This window comes from Amphiprion ocellaris, chromosome 5 (assembly GCF_022539595.1).
Source record: "Amphiprion ocellaris isolate individual 3 ecotype Okinawa chromosome 5, ASM2253959v1, whole genome shotgun sequence".
NCBI classification, from domain to species: Eukaryota; Metazoa; Chordata; class Actinopteri; family Pomacentridae; genus Amphiprion; species Amphiprion ocellaris.
Genome location: NC_072770.1, coordinates 10254409 through 10278424, shown reverse-complemented (window position 1 = coordinate 10278424; position 24016 = coordinate 10254409). Strand labels below are relative to the sequence as shown.

Here is a 24016-nt window from a genome sequence, read left to right as displayed (position 1 = left end):
CAGTTTTCTCTTGCTGATGATCAATGTCAACATGGGAAATGGGGTGATTCAGTGTTTACTGATTATCCACATTTAATCCCAGGTTTAAGAGGCATTTCCATCAGGCTTTAGCAGCACTGATAACTTCTAGCTCTTTCCAACCACCTGGACTTTAAGGAGCCAAACCAGGCCCAGAGTCCTCCCCAGTGAAGCAACAAGTGATGTGCAATCTTTTGAACTTCTGTGCTCATGTATACTGATGCTAGCTTGGAACACTCAGAGTAGGAATGTTAAAAAATTTAGAGATTAAAAAAAAAAGGTATCTGTGCACAGAGTTTCAGCAGGTTATTCATGCTTCAAGCGAAAAAAAAAACAAAACAAAATCAAAAACAAAAAACACTGAGGTTTGACCTTGGAGCTGCTGCTTCCCAAAAGTTTCTCCAAAAACTCATCGTACAACAGGTTTAAAGGGGTTGAAAAGAACAATAAAAACAAACAGACACAGCAGCAGTCTAGGAGATTAAACTGAGACTGGATGTGTGCAAACTTAAGGGAGGTAACAAAACTGAAAAGAGAAAAGCATAAAATATCTTGTAAAGCATTTTAGTAATATGATATACTTGGACATTAGCATTTAGCAGGCAGCTCAGATACATACTGCAATGACTAAAACTGGATACTTAGAAAAAGTATTTTTGTGTTAAATACGCCATAATTATTCCTACAGTACAATAAAGACCCTATCTTATTAGTTTTAATCATCCCGCCATCAAAAAAGCCAAATCACTGCACTTCAATTGAGATTGAAGACAGCATGTTAACAGCGTGGGGAGGATATGAGGTATTTAATGGAAGATAAGCATCATGTAAATGGAATCAGACTAATCTGAAGTACTTCAGTAGAAGGCAACTGGACTTGTTTTTGGTTCTACGCTAAGAGTGAACTAAGCTTTATCTAAGTTTGTTGCTGGGTTCTAAGTGCACCAGGATATTGAGTTTGAAGAAAGTCCTCAGAAACACAAGCTATACACATTTGGATAAAACATCCAAACCCAGGCCTAGCAAGTTGTCTCTCCAGCCTCATGTAGCAACCCCCTGGAGGAGAGGCAAAATGTTTTCAGGAACCAAAAATCGAAATCCAGTTGTCCTCTAAAGAATCACTGAGCATTACCATGATGGATGATTGAATCTACATAGAATCAGACTAAACGCTGACAGACTCTACTGTTTTGTTACTCCAAAATCTACTCTACATTCAACCATTGCACCTTATGGATGTAACAAATTCTGCTACCTCTTATAAAATACACGTCACTCTGGATTGCAGTTGCGGAATTGTGTTGTAGTAGTTCTAAAAGGGTGTCGATATGTTAGGCGAGCGCTGTAAACTAAATCTAAATTTAATTTCCATTTTTACATATTGGCACTGTTTCATCTATACGTATTTGTATTAGCATTTTACGTTGGTATTTTCCTATTATTCTGAAAAATGTTAAAATTTCTGACGTATATTTTGGCTTATTTACTTCTATTTGTCATCACTACGCTCCATCACTACTCTGCTCCATTTTCTTGATGTTCGTGGCTACAGTAAGTGACAACTCCATCAAGTTTGGTTTGTGACTTGGGCCAAGATGTTCTACAGCTGGCAAATTGACAAGACTGAGCCCAGGTCTGCTTCATCTTCAGCACTTTCCATCAATCAAAGTAATAGTTCTGCACAAAAACAGCGTGGATGCCTCTGTACACAGGAGAGAAGTTGTAAATGAGGGCTCTGTCTTCCTCTGCAGGACTGGAGAAATGGTGCTGGTTCTTCATGGCTGTAGGAGAAAAAAAAACAGAAAGAAGACGGAAGTTAAGCCAAATGCTATGGTGAAGCTTCAACAACACAATAAGGGGACGATTGTTTCCCTTATAAAACACATTGTTTAAGTATAAGATGAGCTCCGTGAATTTAGAATGACATGCACTTGTTAAGACTTTCTACTGTATTTATTCACTCTCCCAAAAATCAATAATGTATCTGCTGGTTAATCCTAAAAAAACAAACAAACATTTGTTTCTTGACAATCATACTGATTCTCTTAGTCTCAGTGATTTTTACAGGATAGAAAATCCTTTTCTGGGCCTTCACACTAAGATGAGTAGTGACTTAGAGCAAGTTCAAGTATCATATTGTCTCCTATGACTACAATAGAAATAACATTTACAGGACCTCTTAGAATTGATATGTGTTTGTAATCTTAATTTCATCAAATTTTCCATCAAATTGGTCACACAGAAAGAAAGCAGCAAACCAAATGGCATAGTCAGTTTTCTCTAGTTAAGTTGAAGTGCCCGAAACTGTAAAAACATAAAGAATTGACGTACTTGACGTGCCATTCAATCAGAAAACTTAACCAAACCTAAGTGAAGAAACATAATATGAGTTGTTTTACATTGCCTGGAGTCCCAAAATGCAGCCATATTATAACCCATTTGAAAGGGCTTCAGACTACATCTACATCACTACGCAGTCCATACTAAATGGCTTCTGATGTTCTTGTGAAGGCATGGTGGCCAAGTGGTAAGTCGTTGGTCTTGTAAACCATAGATCATGGATTCAACCCCCCATCCATGCCTTCATGTTCTACAAACATCCTGACTATTTGAGCCCCAAATTCCACCAGACATATTAAAACATTCACTCCATTTAGTACTTGTGCCATTCTATCAGGAAATTTACCAAACCTAAGCTTAAAAACATAATCAAAGTTGTTTTACCCTGATTGAAGTCCCAAAATGCAGCCATATTAGAACCCATTTGAAGGGGATTCAGACTACATCTACATTATTACGTCTTCATTTTGAAATGCATTAACTTGTTTCTGATTTGTGCTTAATGGAAACACGGTTAGCTACATATCACAATGACCATCTTTGGGAAGAAATTAAGGCCATCAGCCTTTACTTTCACATTAACAGTTCCAGCTCATTGTTGTTCCAGGCAAACTAAAACAATACTAAACTACGTAACGAACCCTTCGTAACCTCTCCGGGCTAGGTCATCCTTACTAAATGGCTTCCAACCTTTTTGTGAAGGCGTGGTGGCCAAGTGGTAAGGTGTTGGTCTTGTAAACCAAAGATCATGGGTTCAATCCCCATCCATGCCTTTACGTTCCAAAAACTTCCTTGCTATTTGAACCTCAAATTCCTCCAGGCATATTAAGAAATTCACTCCCTTGATCAGAGTCAGAAACTGTGAAAACATAAAGAATCAAGGTACTTGACGTGCCGTTCTATCAGGAAACTTAACCTAAGCTTAGAAATATAATCAAAGCTGTTTTACACTAACTGAAGTCCCAAAATGCAGCCATATTATAACCCATTTGAAGCAATATACACTATATCTACATCACTGCACCTTCATTTTAAAATGCACCTTCTTGTGAAGGCATGGTGGCCAAGTGGTAAGGCATTGGTCTTGTAAACCAAAGAGCATGGGTTCAATCCCCATCCATGCCTCTATATGTAGTTTACAGAATTGGATAAGAGTCTCTCTCTATGCAGTCTGCAAGTTTGAAGAAAATTGATGCTGTTTACATCGCTTAGAGTTTACCCATTACATTGCCAGAATTGCTCTGTTCATCAGAGTCAGAAACTGTAAAAATATAAAGAAACAATGTATTTGATGTGCTGTTCTATCAGGAAATTTAACCAAAGCTAAGCTTAGGCACATAATCAAAGCTGTTTTACACTGGCTGAAGTCCCAAAATGCAGCCATTTTATAACCCATGTGAAGGGGATTCAGACCACACCTACATTATTATGTCTTCGTTTTGAAATGGATTAACTTGTTACTGATTTTTGCTGAATGGAAACACGGTTAGCTACATATCACAATGACTATCTTTGGGAAGAACACAAGGCCATCAACCTTTACTTTCAAATTAACAGTTCCACCTTTCGTAACCTCTCCGGGGTAGGTCATCTGTACTAAATGGACTTCTGTATGAAGGCGTGGTGGCCAAGTCGTAAGGCGTTGGTCTTGTAAACCAAAGCTCATGGGTTCAATCCCCATCCATGCCTTTATGTTACTAAAACTTCCTTACTATTTAAACCCCAAATTCCTCCAGACATATTACGAAATTCACTCCATTGATTAGAGTCAGAAACTGTAAAAACATTGTAGGATCCACCAGCCACAGTGGAGCTGAGACACTTGCAAGCAAGACGCTTGGGTGCGAAGTAACGAATCAGCAGGAGAGCTCGAGACCAGACTTTAAGGGATTTACCTACACAGACCCCCAGCCACTATCAGGACCAAATGGCTGCCAATACACATTCATAATGTATCCTGAGCCATTGCAGGGGGTGTCAGAAACCTAGATGACCACTTCAAAGACATTCCACTCACTGTCAAAGGAACTCTGAACTCACATCAGAACCAACAAAGACAATCATCTCAAAATTCTGGACGAAATTCCTTTTTTATGTACATCCATTTCACAAGAACAAGTGAACTCTTCAATAACTTCATGGTCAATCCACATCTTGCCTTGCCTTTAATCTTTTATTCCTCCTGATTAGTATCGATATGATAATTAACGTCTGTCATCCACATGATCATATTTGGTATCATTCTGATCCCCTTTCTGTCAGTAATGCACCTAGACACATCCTGTTCACCATATTGCAATCTTTTTGGAGTTACAGACACCATAAAAATTACCTGAAAATGTAACTCTGTGAGGGACATCTGGACATCAGCCCTCCCTGACGGAGGAAATACCAGACCCCTGCTGAGTTAATGATATGCAAAATCCCATTTTAAAAGACCACATCTGAAAGCACCATGTTGAGTCCTCTTTTACCACCTAGAGTCCCCCTTTACCCAAGAGTCCTGCACCTTCAGAGTCCTCCTGGAAGAGTCCTACGTTCGAAGAAGGAGCTCCCCTTTACCATCGAGTTCTCCCGACTCCGAGGCTCCACTCTGTCCACCGCTGTTGTGACCCACATCAACACAGGCCGACATCCCCTGAGGCATCATCATCATCATCATCATCATCCCGGCACGCAAGTACCTTTCAGTCACTGGAACTTGGTGCAATTTTCTCAAATTATCTTTTCAAAGATAAAATTCACAGGCGATCAAATTAGCCTACTACCAAATTGATGGCTGTTTTCAGGTGCGGTCTATTTTTCCCTTTCCCTCAGAACACCATATTTCAAGCATAATATTAATCCCAGTGTTACGTTAAAATATTGTGTTCTCTTCCTTCCTTTTCCCATCATTTGCATTTAACCCTCTTATTTGTTTTGTGTTGTTGTTATTCGTCTTAATGTGTGTTATTGTTGTTGTTATTGTTTAGTATAGTTTAATAAATGTACGTAAATATAAGTTCAGTGCCTCAATTGTTTTGTTGTTCACATTTTGGTCCCTGACTTGTATAGATTCCAGCTACCTCAATTTCATACAGAACCTGTCAAGCTAAATAATTCCCCTTGCAGTTCCTGAAGTTCTTCTTGACAGCGCAACAAGAAGTGTTTCATATGCTGCATTATTATATTGGTCTAATCTAAATACTTTGCTGGTCGAATATCAGGTAGACTATGTAATAATTCTGCATAAAAACTTTAACCCCATTTGAGCAAACATTTACCCTACATTTTAATATTGGTGGAGAAGCATTATTAGTAATCTTACAGTTATGACTGGTGGAGAAACTATTTAACCCTTACAAACATATATTAAGAAATCCTGCAACATAAAGAATCAAGGTACTTAACGTACCATTCTATCAGGAAACTTAACCAAATCTAAGCTTAGAAACATAATAATAGCTGTTTTACACTGGTTGAAGTCCCAAAATACAGCCATATTATAACCTGTTTGAAGTGATATACACTACATCTGCATTATTATGCCTTCATTTTAAAATACAACCTTCTGGTGAAGGCGTGGTGGTCAAGTGGTAAGGCGTTGGTCTCGTAAACCAAAGATCATGGGTTCAACCCCCATCCATGCCTTTATGTGTAGTTTACAGAATTGGATCAGTGGCTCTCTAGTTACTAGGCAGGTTTAAAAAAGACTGAGCATTGTAATCGTGTGTAACTGAAGATATTAAAACCTAAAGCACACCTGATGCTTGGTCTCGTAAACCAAGGATTATGGGTTCGATTGCCATCCATGCCTTCACATTCCAAAAAGTCCTTACCAATGAGCAGTCATGCAGCATGTGTTTTCAAGCATGGTTGTGTGGACAGAGATTATTTCTGCAATGCTTGTCAAGATGGAGATAATTTTATCTTTTAAAGTGAAGTTGTGGACGTAACCTCACTTATTCCACAAGGGATCAAAAGTAGTGAACATGTGTAGCTATACCTGTATTGAAGGTAGGTCATCCACACTAATTAGTTTCTAATACCTTGTGAAGGCATGGTGGCCAAGTGGTAAAGCGGTGGTATCGTAAACCGAAAATCAGGGGTTTGATTCCCGTCCATGTCTTTATGTGTAGTTAACGGAATTGGATGAGAGGCTCTCTGGTTATCAGGCATGTTTGAAAAAGACTTAATGTATTATATGTTTCGGAGTGACACAAGTATGTTTGCAGCAACATATATTCAGTAGATAATGGTTACTGAATAATAGGATATTTTTTGTAGCTTGGGAATTTTAATACAACTGGATAAACAGAGTGATCATATACAACTGAGGATATTTAAACCTGCGGCTCATTCAGCTGCCGCTGACCCACTCAGAACTGAAAAGAAAAGCAAAATCTTGAGCATACAATTATAATATATACATCCTGATTATCACTATAGTAAAAGAAAGGAGGCATAACCAGATTGAAAATCCAGAAAAATACACAATTTAAAAGAGAAAAGCCACTAATTTTAGCCAAATACTGACAAGAAATCTCTCACTATTTGAACTCCAAACGTCACTAGACATATTTTTTATTATTTTAACATTTTAGCTTCAAAACAATCGACCAAATGCATTCTGTTGACCCAAAGAAGATCATATAAAGTAATTGAAAGCTCCAGAACAGTTAAAATCAGGCAAGTGTAATGAACGGAATTTGAAAATCTGGTTCTAAGTGGACAAAAAGCAATAAGTACAGGGAAATCATTCCAATGACATATTTCTCTTGAGCAAAGGAATCCAGACACGTAGTTATGATTATAGATGTAGTTTGTGTCAGCAGTTAGAAGCTATAATGTAAAGTCCTTTTTAAACTGAGACAAGATCTTTGTTGGCTTAACTTTCGACCAAGTTCAGTCAAATCAACAATCTTGCTTTTTAGAACAAACATGCGAAGACAAAAAAGATATGGAGAAACAAATAGATTACACATTCACAGATACTGTGTGTTACCTTCAGAGACAAAGAAGCTGGCAGTGTAGAAGCTGGCTCTTACAGCAGAACTGGAGTGAATCATACCGGATTTATCGATCCACTCAAAGGGACTCTTCTCTGGATGCCACTGCACTGCATAAAATGGGTAACGGAAGGCTGCGGAAAACCAAAAAAACCAAAGTCAGTGCATAAAAAGTCCTTCACGTAATGAAAAAAAATCTTTCGAAGCAACATCTTTAGGTCACTGTGGTCATTACCATCATCAGTCCCCTGCTTCACTTTACAGTTCCACAAATCCCAACATAATGTAAATTTGAAAAATCAGCATTCCTATCATTACTGTTATACAAATCACACAAATCTAGTGTAGTAAAACGAAAAATGGAGGACTCTTATGCATAGTCCCACAGTTTCAACAAACATCACACCTGGAAGTTCTGCATTTCTAATTATACTATTGTTCCCCTAAAAGCACTGAAATGTCTTGTGGATTTATGCTATAAATTATTTAAGCATTTTCATCAGACACATCTTATTCTTGTAGGACTAATCAAGTTGTAAGGTGTTGCTGCCATCTGGTGGACAGTTATCTAAATGCAGAATTTAAAGTTGAATGAATTAGATGCATTTTAATGAACTGTGTTACTGCATAGTCAAAGCTCGAAATAAGTGGGTTTCAAACTGCAAAGGGAAGAACAGTACCTTCCATGGTGGAGATGAACTCTTTCTTTCCATCGTTGTTGGTGGAGAGGACTTTATAAAACCTCTTCAGCTTGGAGTTTCGACTGTAGTTCTGTTGGTTTAAAGCCACATATATTACACTAAATTAGTTGGTGTAAACTTTAAAGTACAATGCTGCTTAGGCATGGGAAAAACATAGCAAGTACATGCAGTGGAGCAGAAACAGATTACATTGATTTTGTTTTAAATCTGAAATTGTAGATGCATCCTGTAGTCATTCCATAAGGAATCTCAAGAACACACATAGCTTATTGTATTGAAAGTAGGTCGTCCATGCATCTTTAAGAAGGCGCGTGGCCAAATGGTAAGGCGTTGGTCTCGTAAACCAAAGCTCGTGGGTTCGACCCCCATCCATACCTTTGTGTTGTAGTTTACAAAATCACATGAGAGGCTCTTTAATTATCAGACATGTTTCAAAAACACCATAACTGCAAATATGCACAGCAACATATTGGTGAGGTATGGATACCCTGAATATACACACATCAGTGCTTTTTAGAAACAACTGACAGTGCATCTTCTATGGTTAAATATGAAACTTGGGAATAAGATTACAACAGGATAAATGGTGTGATTTGGTGTAAGTGAGGATATTTAAACCTGCAGCATGCTGAGCTGCTGCAGACTCACTCAAAGCTGCAAAACTGAAAAGAAAAGCAAAATCTTGAGCATGCAGGCATAATGTCTACTGGCTTATTACTGCTGAAATAATAATGATAAAAACAAGTATAGTTTGACTGGATACCCTGAAAAACACTGGATTTACAGAAGAAAATGTACTATTAGCTTAAAAACAGCATCAAACGTGGATAAATGTGTCACACAGTACATTGTGAACCATTTTACTAAAAGCTGATTTTTTTTGTTGTTTTAAACCATTCAAAGAACAAATAAACTTCATGTCATTTTCTACACCACCTCTAACAATATAGCTCTAATATATAGCTGAAGTGCACACAGTCATGTCAGTTTATTGATATGGAAAACCAGATCTATGTTTATCCTGTTCAGAAGCTGTTTGTTTTCTAATTCTGAGATTGTTTAAAAGGTAAAATCATATGTCTACTGTGTTTCAGTATATATACTGGCAGAGCAGACTGACATACCACTTCCTGAAATGAATGATGCAAATGTAGGTCATGCTTTTGGACAGTTTCTCCTTAAACAATGTTTTTGGTGTTGCACTATCAGAATGTGTTAAAAGTTACAAAAAATGGTCGGTCCAGGATCAGAGGAGAGTGTATTGGACATAGTTTGATGGTAAAGCAAATTCTTTCTTGAAGGTATACTGATGTATTTATCTGAAAAAGACAGAACATGACCAACTGGAGAATATATATGGAGAATATATATATATATATATATATATATATATATATATATATATATATATATATATATATATATATATATATATATATATATATATATATATATATATATATATACACACACACACACACATCAGATTGTGTTTTCAAGGGGAAGTAGGAGGAAAAGTATGGAAGAACTAAAGAAGGAGAGAAGAAGATACCTGCATTGACAGACTCCAGCTGTGGAAGTTGGAAGTGATGTTTTCATCAGCCAGAGATTGAAGCAGATCTTTGGGAAAACTCCGGAATAAACGGCTGGACTGGGCCGCTGGAAGAATACAAATTATTTTTTAAGAAGTTGTTTGATTCAGCTTTAAAAAATGTATCCTTTAGTAGAAAGTTCAGAGGTTAGGGATGGCTACATAGCATTAAATGGTTACTCAAAATACTGAATATATACACTACCAGTCAGAAGTTTGGACCCACTTTCTCATTCAAATGAATGAAAAAGTGGATCCAAACTTCTGACTGATAGTGTACATTATCAGATGTAGTTTTCTCTACAACTGCAGGACTAGCAGAACCAAAAATGACTCTTGCAGAGAACAATGTTCTCTCTCATTGCATTGGTTACACTCATATCTTGCTACACTGTGCACCACTACTGATAGTGCTGTGGACTGAATGCGTATGACAATTTTTCAAAGTCACTGTTGGAGGAAGTTCAGCAAGAAATGTGCAAGTCAGGTTCCAATGAAGGATATCTCACTTCATCTATTTGAAGAAAAAGAAAAACCCACAATAATCCAGAAGAGAGCTACAGACTTTAATAAAAGTCTTAGTGGACTGGACAGGACATCCCAGACATTACTTTTACATAAGTTGGAATACGTAACTGTGAAGCTAGCGTTTTGGATTATCAGAGGTCTGAACCACAAAGTGAGATTGGTGGATTATCTCACTATGTTTGGGATCAGATCAAAACAGCCTGTACAACTGCACTGTCAGATCCCTGGAAATACAGAGCCATCATTACCACATCGTCCTGACAGGAACTCAAGCGTTCATTGAAGAGATATCAGCAAAAAAGCTAGAAACACTCAATTTATACTACCAGTTCTTATAACAGACACTCTGCTGATTTACACCCCTAGGCTCAGTTTAATATCCAGAGATAAAAGGTTCCACATCTCATTCTGTTTTAGTAATATTACACCCGCTATAATATTATTTTTTGCTGGTGTTACTTGCAGCTATTGCAATGATACTATGAGTTTTCTTGATTACATGGCTGATAATTCTAAGCATGGTCCAGGGAAGCCATTGATTATACGCTATTGATCTTCTCCTTTCGATGTCAGTGTTTAACAACCATGTCTCCGTCAATTATCATCTGTTGGTGTAACAAGTTTCACACAAACAACAGGAATTACTAACTGAATAAGGTGTTTGTTTTTTTTGACAGTACAGTTTAAATGAAATACAGAGCTGATAATTTTTATGCAGTCCAAGCTGCTGGAACTCTGCAGCAGTTTATTAAGAGATGCTGCTTAGTTTCATCTTCATTACAGTAAATCAAGGGGCACTGTTTGGCTATTAGATAACAACTCCATAAAGCTACAGCTCAAACTGGAAGTCCACCAACAGAAACAAGCTTCCAAAGACTCCTATTGGACTCTGAAAGTTGTTTTTTATTGCTGCTTCATCTTCTATCATATTAAGAACTCAATTTATTGTTCCACGACACTGCTTTAACTAAGAGCTCTGCCTCTTTCACATGATCAGCTCTTAACAGGACAGGTGAACCTGACTTCTATCAGAGCCAACTGATGAATATCTTATTATCCAGGTTGAGCAATAGTATCCTCAGTGAGGCCCGATAACACCACAATCCTGACTTAACTGAACTTGCGTCATTCTGCAGGGTCCAGAACAAGAGTGTATATATATAACCTCTAAAAACAGAAAACTGCAGTGTAATACAACTTTTGTCGAAGTTGTGAGTTTTGGTAATCATGAATCTGACAGAACTCCAAATATGTGTGGAGTTCCACAAGGATCTGTTCTTGGGCCCTTCCTCTTCAGTTTGTTTATGGAAGCCCTACTTCAAGTTTTCTACAACTTTAGGTTAGTTTATCATAGCTGCGCAGATGGCACTCACATCTATCTAGCACTCTCAAGAAATGACTGCGGTCGTATATATTTGCTTGGTCATCGTCTTGAAGAAGTAAACTGCTGAATGTAACAACACGACCTTCAACAAAATGAAGATGAAGACAATTGCATTTGGCAATCTTACCAGAGCACTAAAAACTAACAAGAATGTTGGCTGAATCATAGATAAGGATTTAAATTTCAGCAGCCACATCAAAGTTTTAACAAAATCCTCTTCATGGCATCTTAAAAACAAACTGAGAAACTTTCTCTCCAAAGACGATTATGAAAAAAAAAAACTCAAAAATTTATTCTTGCCATTATTGCCTGCAGAGCGGACTACCGTGATGCACTCATCACTAGCCTCCCTAATAGGACCAGAAGACATTTGCATTTGCAATTTATTCAAAATGCTGCCACTACAATACTGATTAACACCAAGAAGATTCTGTGACGTTCTGTGTTGGTTTGTCTGTTAGCAACATTACTAAAAAAAAAAGGAATAACGGATTTGGATGAAATTTTCAGGGAAGGTCAGAAATGACACGAGGATCAAGTGATTAGATTTTGGTAGTAATGCGGCTTATAGCCTGGATCCACAGATTTGCTAAAGATTTCTTTATCACTGTGAGATAGCGGCATGGCATCACTATAACTATGACAACAAGTGAACGCTACATCAGCTGCCTGCAGACGATCACATGATTGTGATCCTACTACAAATCCACCACTGCGGACTTATCGGGACTTATCAGTCAGAAATGATACAAGGAACAACTGATTAAATTGGGGAGGTGTTTCCGAGTCCCAATTGCCGCCGCCCGCTTCATATTTAGGTCACGTGATTTGGTATCCGTACATAACATACGCATGCATAACACACGTCTGTTCTCAGCGCAAGGTCATTTTGTTTGTGGGTACATCCATATTAAATAGCCACATTCTATGTTGCTGTGATTTCTGCTGCAAATTTTTTCAAGATTTCACTACATCAATTTGCCTGGTCTGACAGTTTATTTGCACTTTGAATGAGCTTTACAAATGATAGGTGCTATATAAGTAAATGTGCTAAAATGATAATGATGAACAGAGCCTTCTAATTTGCATTTAATCTAACCACATGTCACACTGGTCACCATGACTGCTAGTAGTATGAGACACGCCAGAATCACACTGTGACAGGAAAGCTGAGAAGCAAAGGTCATTTTTTTGGCTAATTTCTAGAAGGATTCCTATGCAACAAATCCCAAACTCATATTGAGCTGTTTTGCTACGACTGGTTCCCTGTTCGGTTACCTCATTCACATGCACAGAGACAACTAAACTCATGTAATTTACAGCTTTCTTTTTCTAGCTTTTATGCATTTTGCTTGTTTCACTTTGCAACATTTTTCTTTGAAAGTTTAAATCAAAACATGTATTATGATGCCATGCAAATAAGTCTGTGTTTGATAAAATAACTTGTAAATCAATGTACTCCATCTGCAGTCTCTCAATTTATGTTTGGATTGAAAAGTGCCAAATAACATTGATAATTTTCCAACCCAGCACCTGGACCGAACACTCATTTACCATCTGTACGTCTTTACATGCCAGGCTGGTAAAATACACGCAGATTGTGAGTTTACAGCAACACTTACATCCTTTAGAATCATACACTGGCCACCCACCAAAGCATTTTACATTTACGCCAAATCCCCAACAAAAACTAAACAAAATATTTAACTTTGTTGTGTCAGGGGGGATGTTATGGATAGCTTTCAGGTTTCCTGCTTTTACGCCACTGTAATCACAACACAGTAGCACTGAAAAGACATCATGTGCCTGTAAGTGTATCCAATTACCCTCTCTTCTGAGTGTGTGTCCCATTCTAGTTATCCAATGCAAAAAACAAGCTCTTTCAGCATCAGTCTAAGTGTGCAGGGCCTGTAAGACTGGCGATGACTAAGAGTAAACTCTTTGTACCCTAAAACCTGTCAGCAGATATGGAAGGCATGTTATCTTTCATAAAATTGTCAAAATGACACAATTTATCAGCCAGAAGCTATAAAAAGTGAAAAAATAAAATAAAGACAAATCACTGTATTTGCAACTTAACAACATTTCTTGAACTACTCAATTCGACCAAAATGAAGGTTAGAATAATGATTTTTTTTCATCGAAATAATGTTATTCTACATGTTTAATTAGAAAAACTGGCCAGGACAGAATTTGTGCTAATCAAACATACAAATTCTGCACCACTTAGATATCAGACATCACCAACAGTTACATAACAAAAATTCAAGGACTACTCAGCTGAAATGCAGTCTGTGTAGACATAAAGCAGATAGAAGGCAAGGATGGAAACATATTAATATAAATCTAAATAATAAAACATCTATAGTTACAGTACACATGTAGGCAGCTTAGAAAAATGGTATTTCCAGGTTGTTGCTTTTTTTTTTAATGCTTTTGTAAAACAATCAAATAAATGTCTTTTTTTTTTTTTTCCTTTTTTTTAATGTAGCAATTTAACTATTATACTGCATACCTAACCCTAACCCTATCCATAGAGGTGCAGGACCTTATTTTGCAGTGAAAATGAGCCCATTATAGCATGAAACACCTAAAAACTGCTATGAATTGAGAGGGTTGAACTATAAAAAAGCTGACTTAAGATGCATTTTTGCAGACAGAATAAATGAACTAGAAAAGAACTCAGAGAGAGCAGTACTCCGCCAAGGCTGTTCATTCCCCCATATGGCATTGTTAAAACTACAGCATTTTTTTAGTAGAAATGCAGCATTTGTTCATCAGTTATTGATGATCAGAAATCACTGCATCATAGAATGTGGCCATTTCATCTAGATGTACCCTCAAACAAAATGACCTTGCGCTGAACACAGGCGTGTGTTATGCATGTGTAGGTTATGTATGGTACCGAATCACAATCAATAGTTACAGTGATGCCATGCCACTATCTCGCAATGATACAGAAATCTTTAACAAATTTGTGGATCCAGACTATAAGCTGCATCACTGCCAAAATCTAATCAGTTGGTCCTTGTGTCATTTCTGACCCTCTCTGAAAATTTCATCCAAATCCGTTTGTCCGTTTTTGAGTAATGTTGCGAACAGACAGACAGGTAGACAGACAAACCAATGCCAATCGTCACATAACTTCACCGCATTCCTTGGCGGAGTAACTTCAAATTGAGATGAACAGCAACAACCAGAATCAAGAAGCAACATTATATGAGGCTACTGAAGAGGAAGAAGGAGGAAAAAGGCACTCGAGACGAGCAGAAATACAGCAGAGGACAAGGACAGACAGAGATACCTGGTGTGAGGGTGAGAGGTAGAGCCACAGCCTTGGTATCAGTGAGCGTCAGCAGGTTTTTGTTGGCCGTGAGGACGGACAGCTGCTGGAAGCCCTGGCAAGTTCCCCAGATTGGGAAGTAGTCTCCAGCATCATTGGCCTGCAGAGGACAAGACACAGAGGAATGAGATGGGAAAGGGAAGGTGTAAGGCCATTTTTTTTTAGTCTAAATCTGTCTATTTAGGCGCTACATTCCCTCTTCACACTGCCCCTCTGCTGCAGCTTAGGATGTCTGTCCGACTGATATCCTGTGCTGTCACTTGATCTTGCCAAGCACTCGGACACGCCGACACTCGTACCTTCAGAGCCAAGTTGTAAAAGATCTTGGCGGCTCGGCTGAACTGTGATGTCTGCAGATCTACATCTCCTCCCGGCAGCAACAACCTGAGGAGACACTTGCATGTTAGAAATTCATGCTGCTGGGAAATCTTGACTGCTTCCTTTCACACGTGTGTAGAAATTACGTAAGATGAGTGCAACAAATGTACTTCAAATCTGCAGAACATGCCAAAATTATGAGCGAATAGTAGTAAGCACATTGTTCATGGATGCTGTGACAAAAGTCTCACTTTCTGTTTATGTATTTTATTGCGTTTTCAATTGACTTATACGGCTTCTTGCAAAACAGTAGGGGCATGACTGGTGTGCAGCTGTGAGGAAACTGGTAAAATTGCAGAACTTGTCTAAACAAAAGTGTCATATTCTCAGCCTGATGAGCAGATAAGCTTGTCTGCAGTAACACCAAGCAACATAGATACATCATAAGCTAACAAAAGCATCAAGAGTGTTCAGATATCTCCTGCTCATTCAAATCTTTACCAATTTGCTAAATTAATTTGGCGACCTTTAAGCTAAAATCATGCCAAATTTGATTTTTGTAGCGACAATTGTAGTGACATTATTTTTTTTATTATCAGTTGTTAGATGTTTTTTTGTTTTTTTTAAGAAATGTTTATATGTACATATACTGTACTTTAGTTCAATTATTACATCCATGGTAGCAAAAAGACAAACATGTTTGTCTTTATATGACAAACATGTTTGTCATATAAAGATGGGGGCTAAGCCGTGAACTCACCCGTTTATTGAGTAGAATATCTTAGCATATTCCTCTTCTGTGCGATTGATTCTGGAAACAAAAAAAAGCGCAAGAAGTTTATTCTGTTCTAGACAATTCAATGGATTAACTTAAATAATCACGTTAGAAAAGCACAGAAAAGAGGTTTTAAGACAAGACACTTGAATTTATAATTTGAAATACCATCACGTTATTAAAATGCAACACTACTCTGGGTGCCCGTATAGCTCAACGCGTTGAGCGGGTGACCCATGTACAGGGGCTGGTCCCCGACACAGCTGGCCCGGGTTCGATTCCCGCTCGCGGCCCTTTGCTGCATGTCTTCCCCCGACTCTTCTCCCCTGTTTCCTGTCTCTCTCTCACTGCGCCTATCTAATAAAGCCCACAAAAAGGCCAAAAAAATAACTTTAAAAAAAAAAAAAAATGCAACACTACTCATAAAAAATGAGGAAAAGGCACTTCAGAGCCATAAATGGACTTTAAAACATTGTCCCATCCCATAATGAGGTACTGATAGGGTGACGTTCCTCTCCTTAGCACAAGCTCCGCCCACATTAAACCACATCAGGCACCATGACTGAAACTGCTGTGAGTCTGAAAGGGGTCACAGACTGAGCCATAAAACTGACAGGATGAAATGCTCTTTTAGTAATTTTCCAGCAGGACTCTTATAAAGAGAGTCCCACCTTTGTATGTGAATAGAAAATCTTCTTTATGCTTTATAGTGCTCTAAGATCATATTCCAATTGTTCATGATAGATGGTAAATGCTGACCTCTGTAGTGTGCAGCTCATAATACTCGAAACAAACAAAGTTTGATAATTGTGACATAGTGTATCAAGGTTATCAACAAGTACAGCTTTCGAATAAGTCACACATTGTTTGCCACCACACCTTGAACAGAAGACTCATAGCCCTGATCCAAAGTTTGCTGCTTCAGGCTGTTTTATTGGTATTCCAGCATGTGGTGAGTTTACAGGCCCAAGGAGAGAGTTTGTGCAGATGAGTTGATCCAGAACATTGCCAGAATACAGCATTTTACACAGATGGGCAAAAGGTATGAAGGGGACATTAGTGACCAGTGGTTGGTTTGCATGTAGGTGCTAAACGATGACAAAAGGTAGGAGATCAAGAGGTCTGGGAAACAACAAAGGAGGCATCCAGACACTGCTTGGTTACTGCAGGAGTCTGTTGTGGATTCACACCCTTAACAATTAGCAGCAACACCACACAGAAAGGCCCCCGACACCCAAGATGTTCTAGCTGTGAGGTGACGGTGCAAAACCACTTCACCATCAACTTCAGCACACCCAAGATATCTTTTTTCATCTAATTTCTCAAAGCCTAACGACAGCAGTCACAAAGCAGCCTCAAGACGGTGATTTTCAACACCGTGAGTCAACTTCTGGTTTCTGAATCAGACAATGAGCACATAAAAGGGGCGGAGTTGTCAAGAGATGACTAGTCACAAACATGGACAGGTCTATAACCACAGTTGTCCAGAAGAACAAACTATCAATCATCCCAAACCCATATGTGTCATTTACAAATATAACACAGGCTACCAAGGCAGGGAGTGTAATATGGAAATTAATGGGCTTATTTATATCACTGACCAATACTTTAGGCATAAGTAGATCTGGCTGCATACAAATGTGTATTCCATTAAATTAATGTGTTGCTTAGATATCTTCTTCTCTTGTATAAGACAATTTAGCTTTTTTCTTTGAACTGCAACCCTGGCTGTGCTAGACAATCTTTGGATCAAGTAAAGAACAAATATTAAAACAGAAGCAATAAACTGGAGCTGTTCAACAGCTCTTTTGTGCTTAATCAGCCAAAACCGGCCCGCAAGACAGTCCAATCCAGCCCGCGGGATGAAAGTGTAAAAATTACAGAGAAGACATTAACTGCAAATTGTGAATTTGTAAAACTATACATTTAAAGTAATTTTTAGTCCATGACACATTGTTTTGATCATAAAGTAAAATACTAGATTGCTCATTGTTCTTTTATCATTTTGTGTCTCATTTTTGTAATATTCTGTCTTGCTTTTGTTATTTTTTGTCTGACTTTTGTCCTTTGTTTCATGTTTTTGTCATTTTGTGTTTCATTATTTTCTCGCTTTGGTCATTTTTTGTCTCGTTTGTTTCATTTGTTCATTTTTCTGTCGCTTTGTAACTTTTTTGTCAAATTGTCTCTTTTCTTGTTTTGTTTCATGTCGTTTGTCTCATTTTTTGTCATTATGTTTCTTGCTTTTGTTGTCTTGATCATAAAGTAAAATACTATATTGTTCAGTTCCAGATGCCTGTGACTAAATGTTTTTGCCTTTGTAGATACACTGTGATCTGTAAATTGTCATGTGAAAATGATAAACTGAGGTATAATAGTGTTGAAATTGAATTTATTTTTCTTAAGAAATTTCAGGTTGTTCATAATGTTTTGTAAAAAGGGAATTCCTTAAATGTGAACATTTTCAGAATGTATTTTTTTGCACTCAAACAAATGGAAAATTTGGAGTTCTTGTTAATTATAGGTTATTATGGTGTGATTTTACTGGTCTGGCTCACTTGAGAGCAAATTGGCCTGAATGTGGCCCCTGAACTAAAATGAGTTCGACACCCTTGGTATAGTTCATGCTTATCTTACAATCCAAATATCTTCAAAAACGCTGCACCTGGTACATAATCATCATTCTGGGATTTATTTCATGCATGAAGTTTTCTGTCTTGTTAAATGAGAACTGTCTTACTTGGTAACCTGAACCATTTTGTTGTTCCTGAGAACAACTAGGGGTTGTTTTTAGCATGTCACGTTTTTTTGTTTTTTTTTTGTCAAATGAAATGGCCCATTGAAACTGCGACAAAAGCGAAACCATATGCAAATTTACATTAGAATGGATCTGATGTCCGAGTCTGTGGATAAAGTATCATTTGAAGATCAAGTATCACCCATTTACGGTCTGCACTTTCTCTACAGTAATTTTCATTACACAGTCGCCTCTATATACAGTAGTTTCACTGGAAGCTGCAGAGTCCACTGTTACCACATGGCATCTACCAGAAGTAGTCTTAACATTTGTGCTATTGTGACAGTTATGGTTGTCAGCAAATCAGCTAGGACTGAAATCAAAACGCTTTCATCCACATTTGTATGTATAGCAAGAGTGAGCCTGTGCAAAACATGAAGCTGCAATGCATAGTCTGCTATGACAAGACAACAGGTTAATCCAGTCCAGAGGTTCTGTCTATTCTGTGTAACTGTCTTACCGGATGGGGACGACTCTGGCTCCAGACCCCTCCAGGTATTTGATGTAGGAGGCAGCAATGTAAGAGGACCCTCGAGCGAACTGGTCTCCTGGGAGGTTTTCCTGTGCCAACACACCTATGGAAGACAGATATTTCATAGATACATGCACAGAAAGGTCACTGCTGCTGCATACCTCACAAATATTTGCCTTTAAAGAAACAACAAAGCAGGGGGCTGAAATGTCCAGACGAGGGAAACATCTGCACTGATGCATTCTCAGAGAGATTAAACCCCCCGCAGGTAATTCCTGTGACAGCACATCATAGTTTAGGATTCCTTTTCTTCATTCTTCCTGGAAACACCTCTGGAACATTATATCACAAAAAGATCACAAACTTCAGCAGCAAGGTGCGCTGTGGTTGAGTCTGAGCTCAGTTCTTGTAGAAATAACATTCACTCCTGCAGAGACAGTTTAACATTGATCTATTGCATATATTGTTTAACTACAACTTCATAAAATTCATAAAGTTCAGTAAAGGCCAGAGTCATACTGCTGTTATACATATTCAGAGTACATGAATTTCTAAAAGGTCAACTCTTTTACTATGTATGATCTTTTGAAGGCAACATTGTAAAAACTGGCAAAGTTACTGAAGTGATCGTTTTTTCCTCTTGTTTTTGTCTGATGTGACAAGATTACTTTCTACTTGTTTGCTTGTTTGTTTTTATTAAGGTCCCCATTAGCTTTTGCAAGGCAGCAGCTATTTGACAGATCTAACAAATATAGTTACAACTATACAAACAGATCTTTTTAAAACACTGTTGCAAGTCCAGTACCTGCACAACAGACATGTGGTTAGCTTGCCTAAAATATATCAATCACAGAATTAAACTAGGAAAGCACTCAGAGAGCACAGTACTCTGACAAGGCTGTTCATTCCCCCATATGGCATCGTCAGAAATGCAGCATTTGTTTATTAGTTATTGACGATCAAAAATCACAGCAACATAGAATGTGGCCATTTAATATAGATGTATCCACAAACAAAATGACCTTGCGCTCAGGTGTGTGTTGTGCATGTGTACGTTATGCACCTAAATATGTAGTGGGCGGTGGGAATTGATGGGACTCAGAAACACCCCCACAATTTAATCAAATGTTCCTTGTATCATTTCCGACGGATAATTCCTGATAAGTCCGCAGCAGGCAGCTGATGTAGTGTTCACTTGTTGTCATAGTGACAGTGATGCTGTGTCGCTATCGTGCAATGATACAGACATCTTTAATAAATTTGTGGATCCAGACTATAAGCCGCATCACTGCCAAAATCTAATAAGTTGGTCCATATGTCATTTCTGCCCTTCCCTGATAATTTCATCCAAATCTGTTAGTCCATTTTTGAGTAATGTTGCGAACAGACAGACAGACAAACCAACGCCGATCGTCACGTAACTCCGCCGTGTTCCTTTGCAGAGTAATAATCATACATGTATTGTCAGACCAATTCCCACTACAATACGCTGATAATCAAAAGATCTTGGTGTTAGAATTTAGAATAACACAAAACTCAAATGAAAACCTCTGAAGTGATGTCTATATGGATAAAAAAGGAACAATTTTGACCTTAGAATATTATCAGACACATATATGAGTTTGTACACGGTTTCTAGTGTCTTTAATTATGACTGTACCTTATATTATTTTAGGTATTGCAGTAGTTTGAAGGGAAACAAAGTTGTAAATTTGATATAATATGATGGTGAATATTCAATTATTGAGTATTTAGAAGAATGCCACTCAACTACTAAAAGTGCAAGGACGTGTTTGGTCAAAATTAGGTTTCTAGACAAAAAAAAAACTGCATGAGAAGGTTTCTCACTCAACCGGATTCACTTGTGGAACTGACTTCCTTCTTAACCCTTACATACTGTTCATATTTTATGCCGTCACAGTTTGGTCCGGGTCAATTTTGAGCCAAGAATTCCCTCATACTAAGTTTCTATACCAAATTTTAAACTACAGATATATTTAGAATGTATAAATAGCCTCTATGCCACTTCAATAATGTATGATCCATCCTTAATAAACGTTTCAGAGAGCAGGGAGGGTGTATTTTTTAAGTTTTAAAACATTCGTTTCTGGAGAAAAACATCTACTTTCACACAGTGTCATGTCCTGTCCTGCTTTACATAAGACATAAAACCACAAAAGCTGCAATGATTTAATGTTTCATCCAGTTATTAGGTAACTGTCAAGGATGATAAATCCACGCACAAAATTTCTCCTGCAGTAGAATCAGTCACTCTTATTAATTAACTGCACTGAAATGGAAACACTGCAGAACACAATGCGGATCTCCAAAACACCAGTAGTGACTGTCCAGTTTCTACGCCCCAGTGCATGCTGGTAACCCATCAGACAGGTTTACTCCCAGTGCAACACATCAGGATGAAGTAGACACTTGTTTTGGGCACATACTCAGGCTACTTATCAGATATGAAGCAGCATTTTAAACCCTTGAAACATCCAATTTAACTGGTTTCCATGCAAAGCTAGAGCTAAACTTGTTAAATACTACGTGACAGTGCTGCAGGCCTGTTTTGCTCTAAATAAAATATATATATTTCATGTTATTTTGCATCATATAACAAGCTTTGGCATTTTCACTCGCTGTCTTTTATTATTAGGGTGGACAGGAATGCATAATGGTGCAGTCTCCTAAGTTTTTCTGCTCATTACCATCCTTTAAAACTAAACTGACACTACAGAATCCTCTAAAATCTGCTTCAAAGAGACTCTTTTTGTATGTTACATTACCACAGATGCAACCAAGCAAACACCTGAAGGTGAGACACTAAATTCTTTGCATGAAAACATAAATCCACTTCCTACTTTACTCATAGCCACATATCATGAGTCACACCACAGTTCTGACCACAGTGATGGCAGCGGTATTACACAACACAACAAAGTACTGTGTGATCTGTAAAAAAAAAAAAAAAAAAAAAAAAAAAAAAAGAAAGGACTCTAAGGACAGGTCAATATAATAATAATGCTAAAAAAAAATTTTAAAAAAGTAGGTAGGTTGAGTAAGCAGGCTGGCTGTAGAGACTTAACAGGTAAGACTGGGATCATATTGTTTCAACATAGTGACGGCACTGATGTGGTGAAATATTGTACAACACATATTCTTAAAACACAAATGTGCACATATGTCCTGTATTTTTTATTCCAACTATCCTGTTATGTTGCAAGTCAAACTGAATCATTTTAAATTAAAAAAACCAACATGATCTGTGAAAGGTAAAGGACACCACTGCACTAAATATTGATGGAAATGGTTACTAGTGGAGTTAACAATGAGATATAAGCAATGTTGACGGGGATTTTTTGGTGTGGATGGGGGGTTCTGACACTTTTGGATAATCAAACATGTCCTGAGTCAAAATGACCCAGGAATATTATTGCTGCTCCTGAGAAACGAACATAACAGGAGGGTTAATTGTGATATTAACCAAACTATGAAGGGAATATAGTGGGAAATTGAAAAAAAAAAGACACGTGGCAATACACACACACAGACACACATTGAACCGATAGGAGGCACCTTGAGAATAAACACTGAATAAATTAATAAAAATGCACATATAAATGCACTCATTGGCTGCATTGAAAGGTATATTAGGCCTAAACGTGGCGAAAACACGCACTAAACCCACACAGAAGACACACACACACACACACACACACACACACACACACACACACACACACACACACACACACACACACACACACACACACACACACACACACACACACACACACACCTTTTTCTCGAACATTCTCCCTGAGATTACATAACAGGCATCATAATCCCGACGCGCACAACTGGATCCTACCCGGAGACGCACCGAACGCACCGCGGACGGTTCCGAGTCTTACCGATGATCGGCCGGTGGTTGCTCTGCTGCTGCTGCTGCTGCTGCTGCTGGTGGTGGTGGTTCCGGATCACGGCGCACCGGGCCGGTCCGCACCACAGGAGGGCGGTCAGAGCCGCCAGCACCGCTGCAGCCGGCCGATACATCCAACACTGTCAGAAACGCCCAAAAAGAAAGAAAGAAGCTGCTGGAGAGGAAGAAGAGGAGAAGGAGGGATGCTGGCTGGAGGCTGAGGATGGACTCTGGCACTGATCGGAGCTGTTTGGTCAATAAGAAACTAAATAAAAATAAGTGTTTCGCCTCAGATAAAATGAGTAATGTTATTTTTTTTAAGTATCCAGGCTGAGATGCTGCTCCTTGCGGGTGCTGATGCTAAGTGACTGAGGTCTTCCTGCTCTCGGTCTTTACCTCCATCCAGGATCCTGTATAAGAGCATCACGTGTGGAACTCCCTCCACAGATCCACGTCAGATAGACAGGCCTCCTCCTCTTGCATAGAAGTAGGTGAGGTAGATCAGAACGCTTGCACAGGTACAGCTCAGGTGGAGGGGTGTCCTGTCTTCTAAACTTAAAAAACAAAACAGCAAAAAGAGGAAAACTGCAGCAAATTCACAGCTGAATCAAACATACTCCCCTTCCTCCTCAGAAGTTTAGAGATTTAAACTAGTTTTAAGTGTAAATGGTTAGACATTAACATTTGTTTTCTTCTTATAGGCTCTGTAAAGTAAGTAAGTTTATTTTTATATATATATATATATATATATATATATATATATATATATATATATATATATATATATATATATATATATATATATATATATATATATATATATATATATATATATATATATA

The 24016-nt window shown here is 38.1% G+C and overlaps 1 protein-coding gene and 5 non-coding genes across 6 annotated transcripts; 5 read left to right on the top strand and 1 right to left on the bottom strand.

The window, feature by feature from the left end:
- Positions 1 to 269: 269 nt before the first annotated feature.
- zgc:171566 lies at positions 270 to 23595 on the bottom strand. The gene is made up of 9 exons (XM_023263088.3): positions 23167 to 23595; positions 19241 to 19355; positions 15972 to 16022; positions 15193 to 15277; positions 14855 to 14993; positions 9600 to 9706; positions 8027 to 8117; positions 7343 to 7480; positions 270 to 1799 (listed from the first exon to the last, which is right to left on the bottom strand). The coding sequence occupies exons 1-9, from the start codon at positions 23306 to 23308 to the stop codon at positions 1678 to 1680; spliced, it is 990 nt and encodes a 329-aa protein (XP_023118856.1). The 5' UTR covers positions 23309 to 23595; the 3' UTR covers positions 270 to 1677.
- Positions 3060 to 3131, top strand: trnat-ugu (transfer RNA threonine (anticodon UGU)). The gene has a single exon. It is a non-coding gene; the product is annotated as a tRNA-Thr (tRNA).
- trnat-ugu (transfer RNA threonine (anticodon UGU)) lies at positions 3412 to 3483 on the top strand. The gene has a single exon. It is a non-coding gene; the product is annotated as a tRNA-Thr (tRNA).
- trnat-ugu (transfer RNA threonine (anticodon UGU)) lies at positions 3976 to 4047 on the top strand. The gene has a single exon. It is a non-coding gene; the product is annotated as a tRNA-Thr (tRNA).
- trnat-cgu (transfer RNA threonine (anticodon CGU)) lies at positions 5917 to 5988 on the top strand. Its single transcript has one exon. It is a non-coding gene; the product is annotated as a tRNA-Thr (tRNA).
- Positions 16602 to 16657, top strand: LOC111563823 (U7 small nuclear RNA). Its single transcript, XR_002745710.1, has one exon. It is a non-coding gene; the product is annotated as a U7 small nuclear RNA (small nuclear RNA).
- Positions 23596 to 24016: the final 421 nt, after the last annotated feature.

Coding starts and splice junctions, on each gene's coding strand:
- zgc:171566 (XM_023263088.3), bottom strand. CDS start 23,308: ATGTATCGGCCGGCTGCAGCGGTGCTGGCGGCTCTGACCGCCCTCCTG. Junction 19,356..23,166: donor CAACCACCGGCCGATCATCG/GTAAGACTCGGA, acceptor TGTCTTCCATAG/GTGTGTTGGCACAGGAAAAC. Junction 14,994..15,192: donor TTTACAACTTGGCTCTGAAG/GTACGAGTGTCG, acceptor TGTCCTCTGCAG/GCCAATGATGCTGGAGACTA.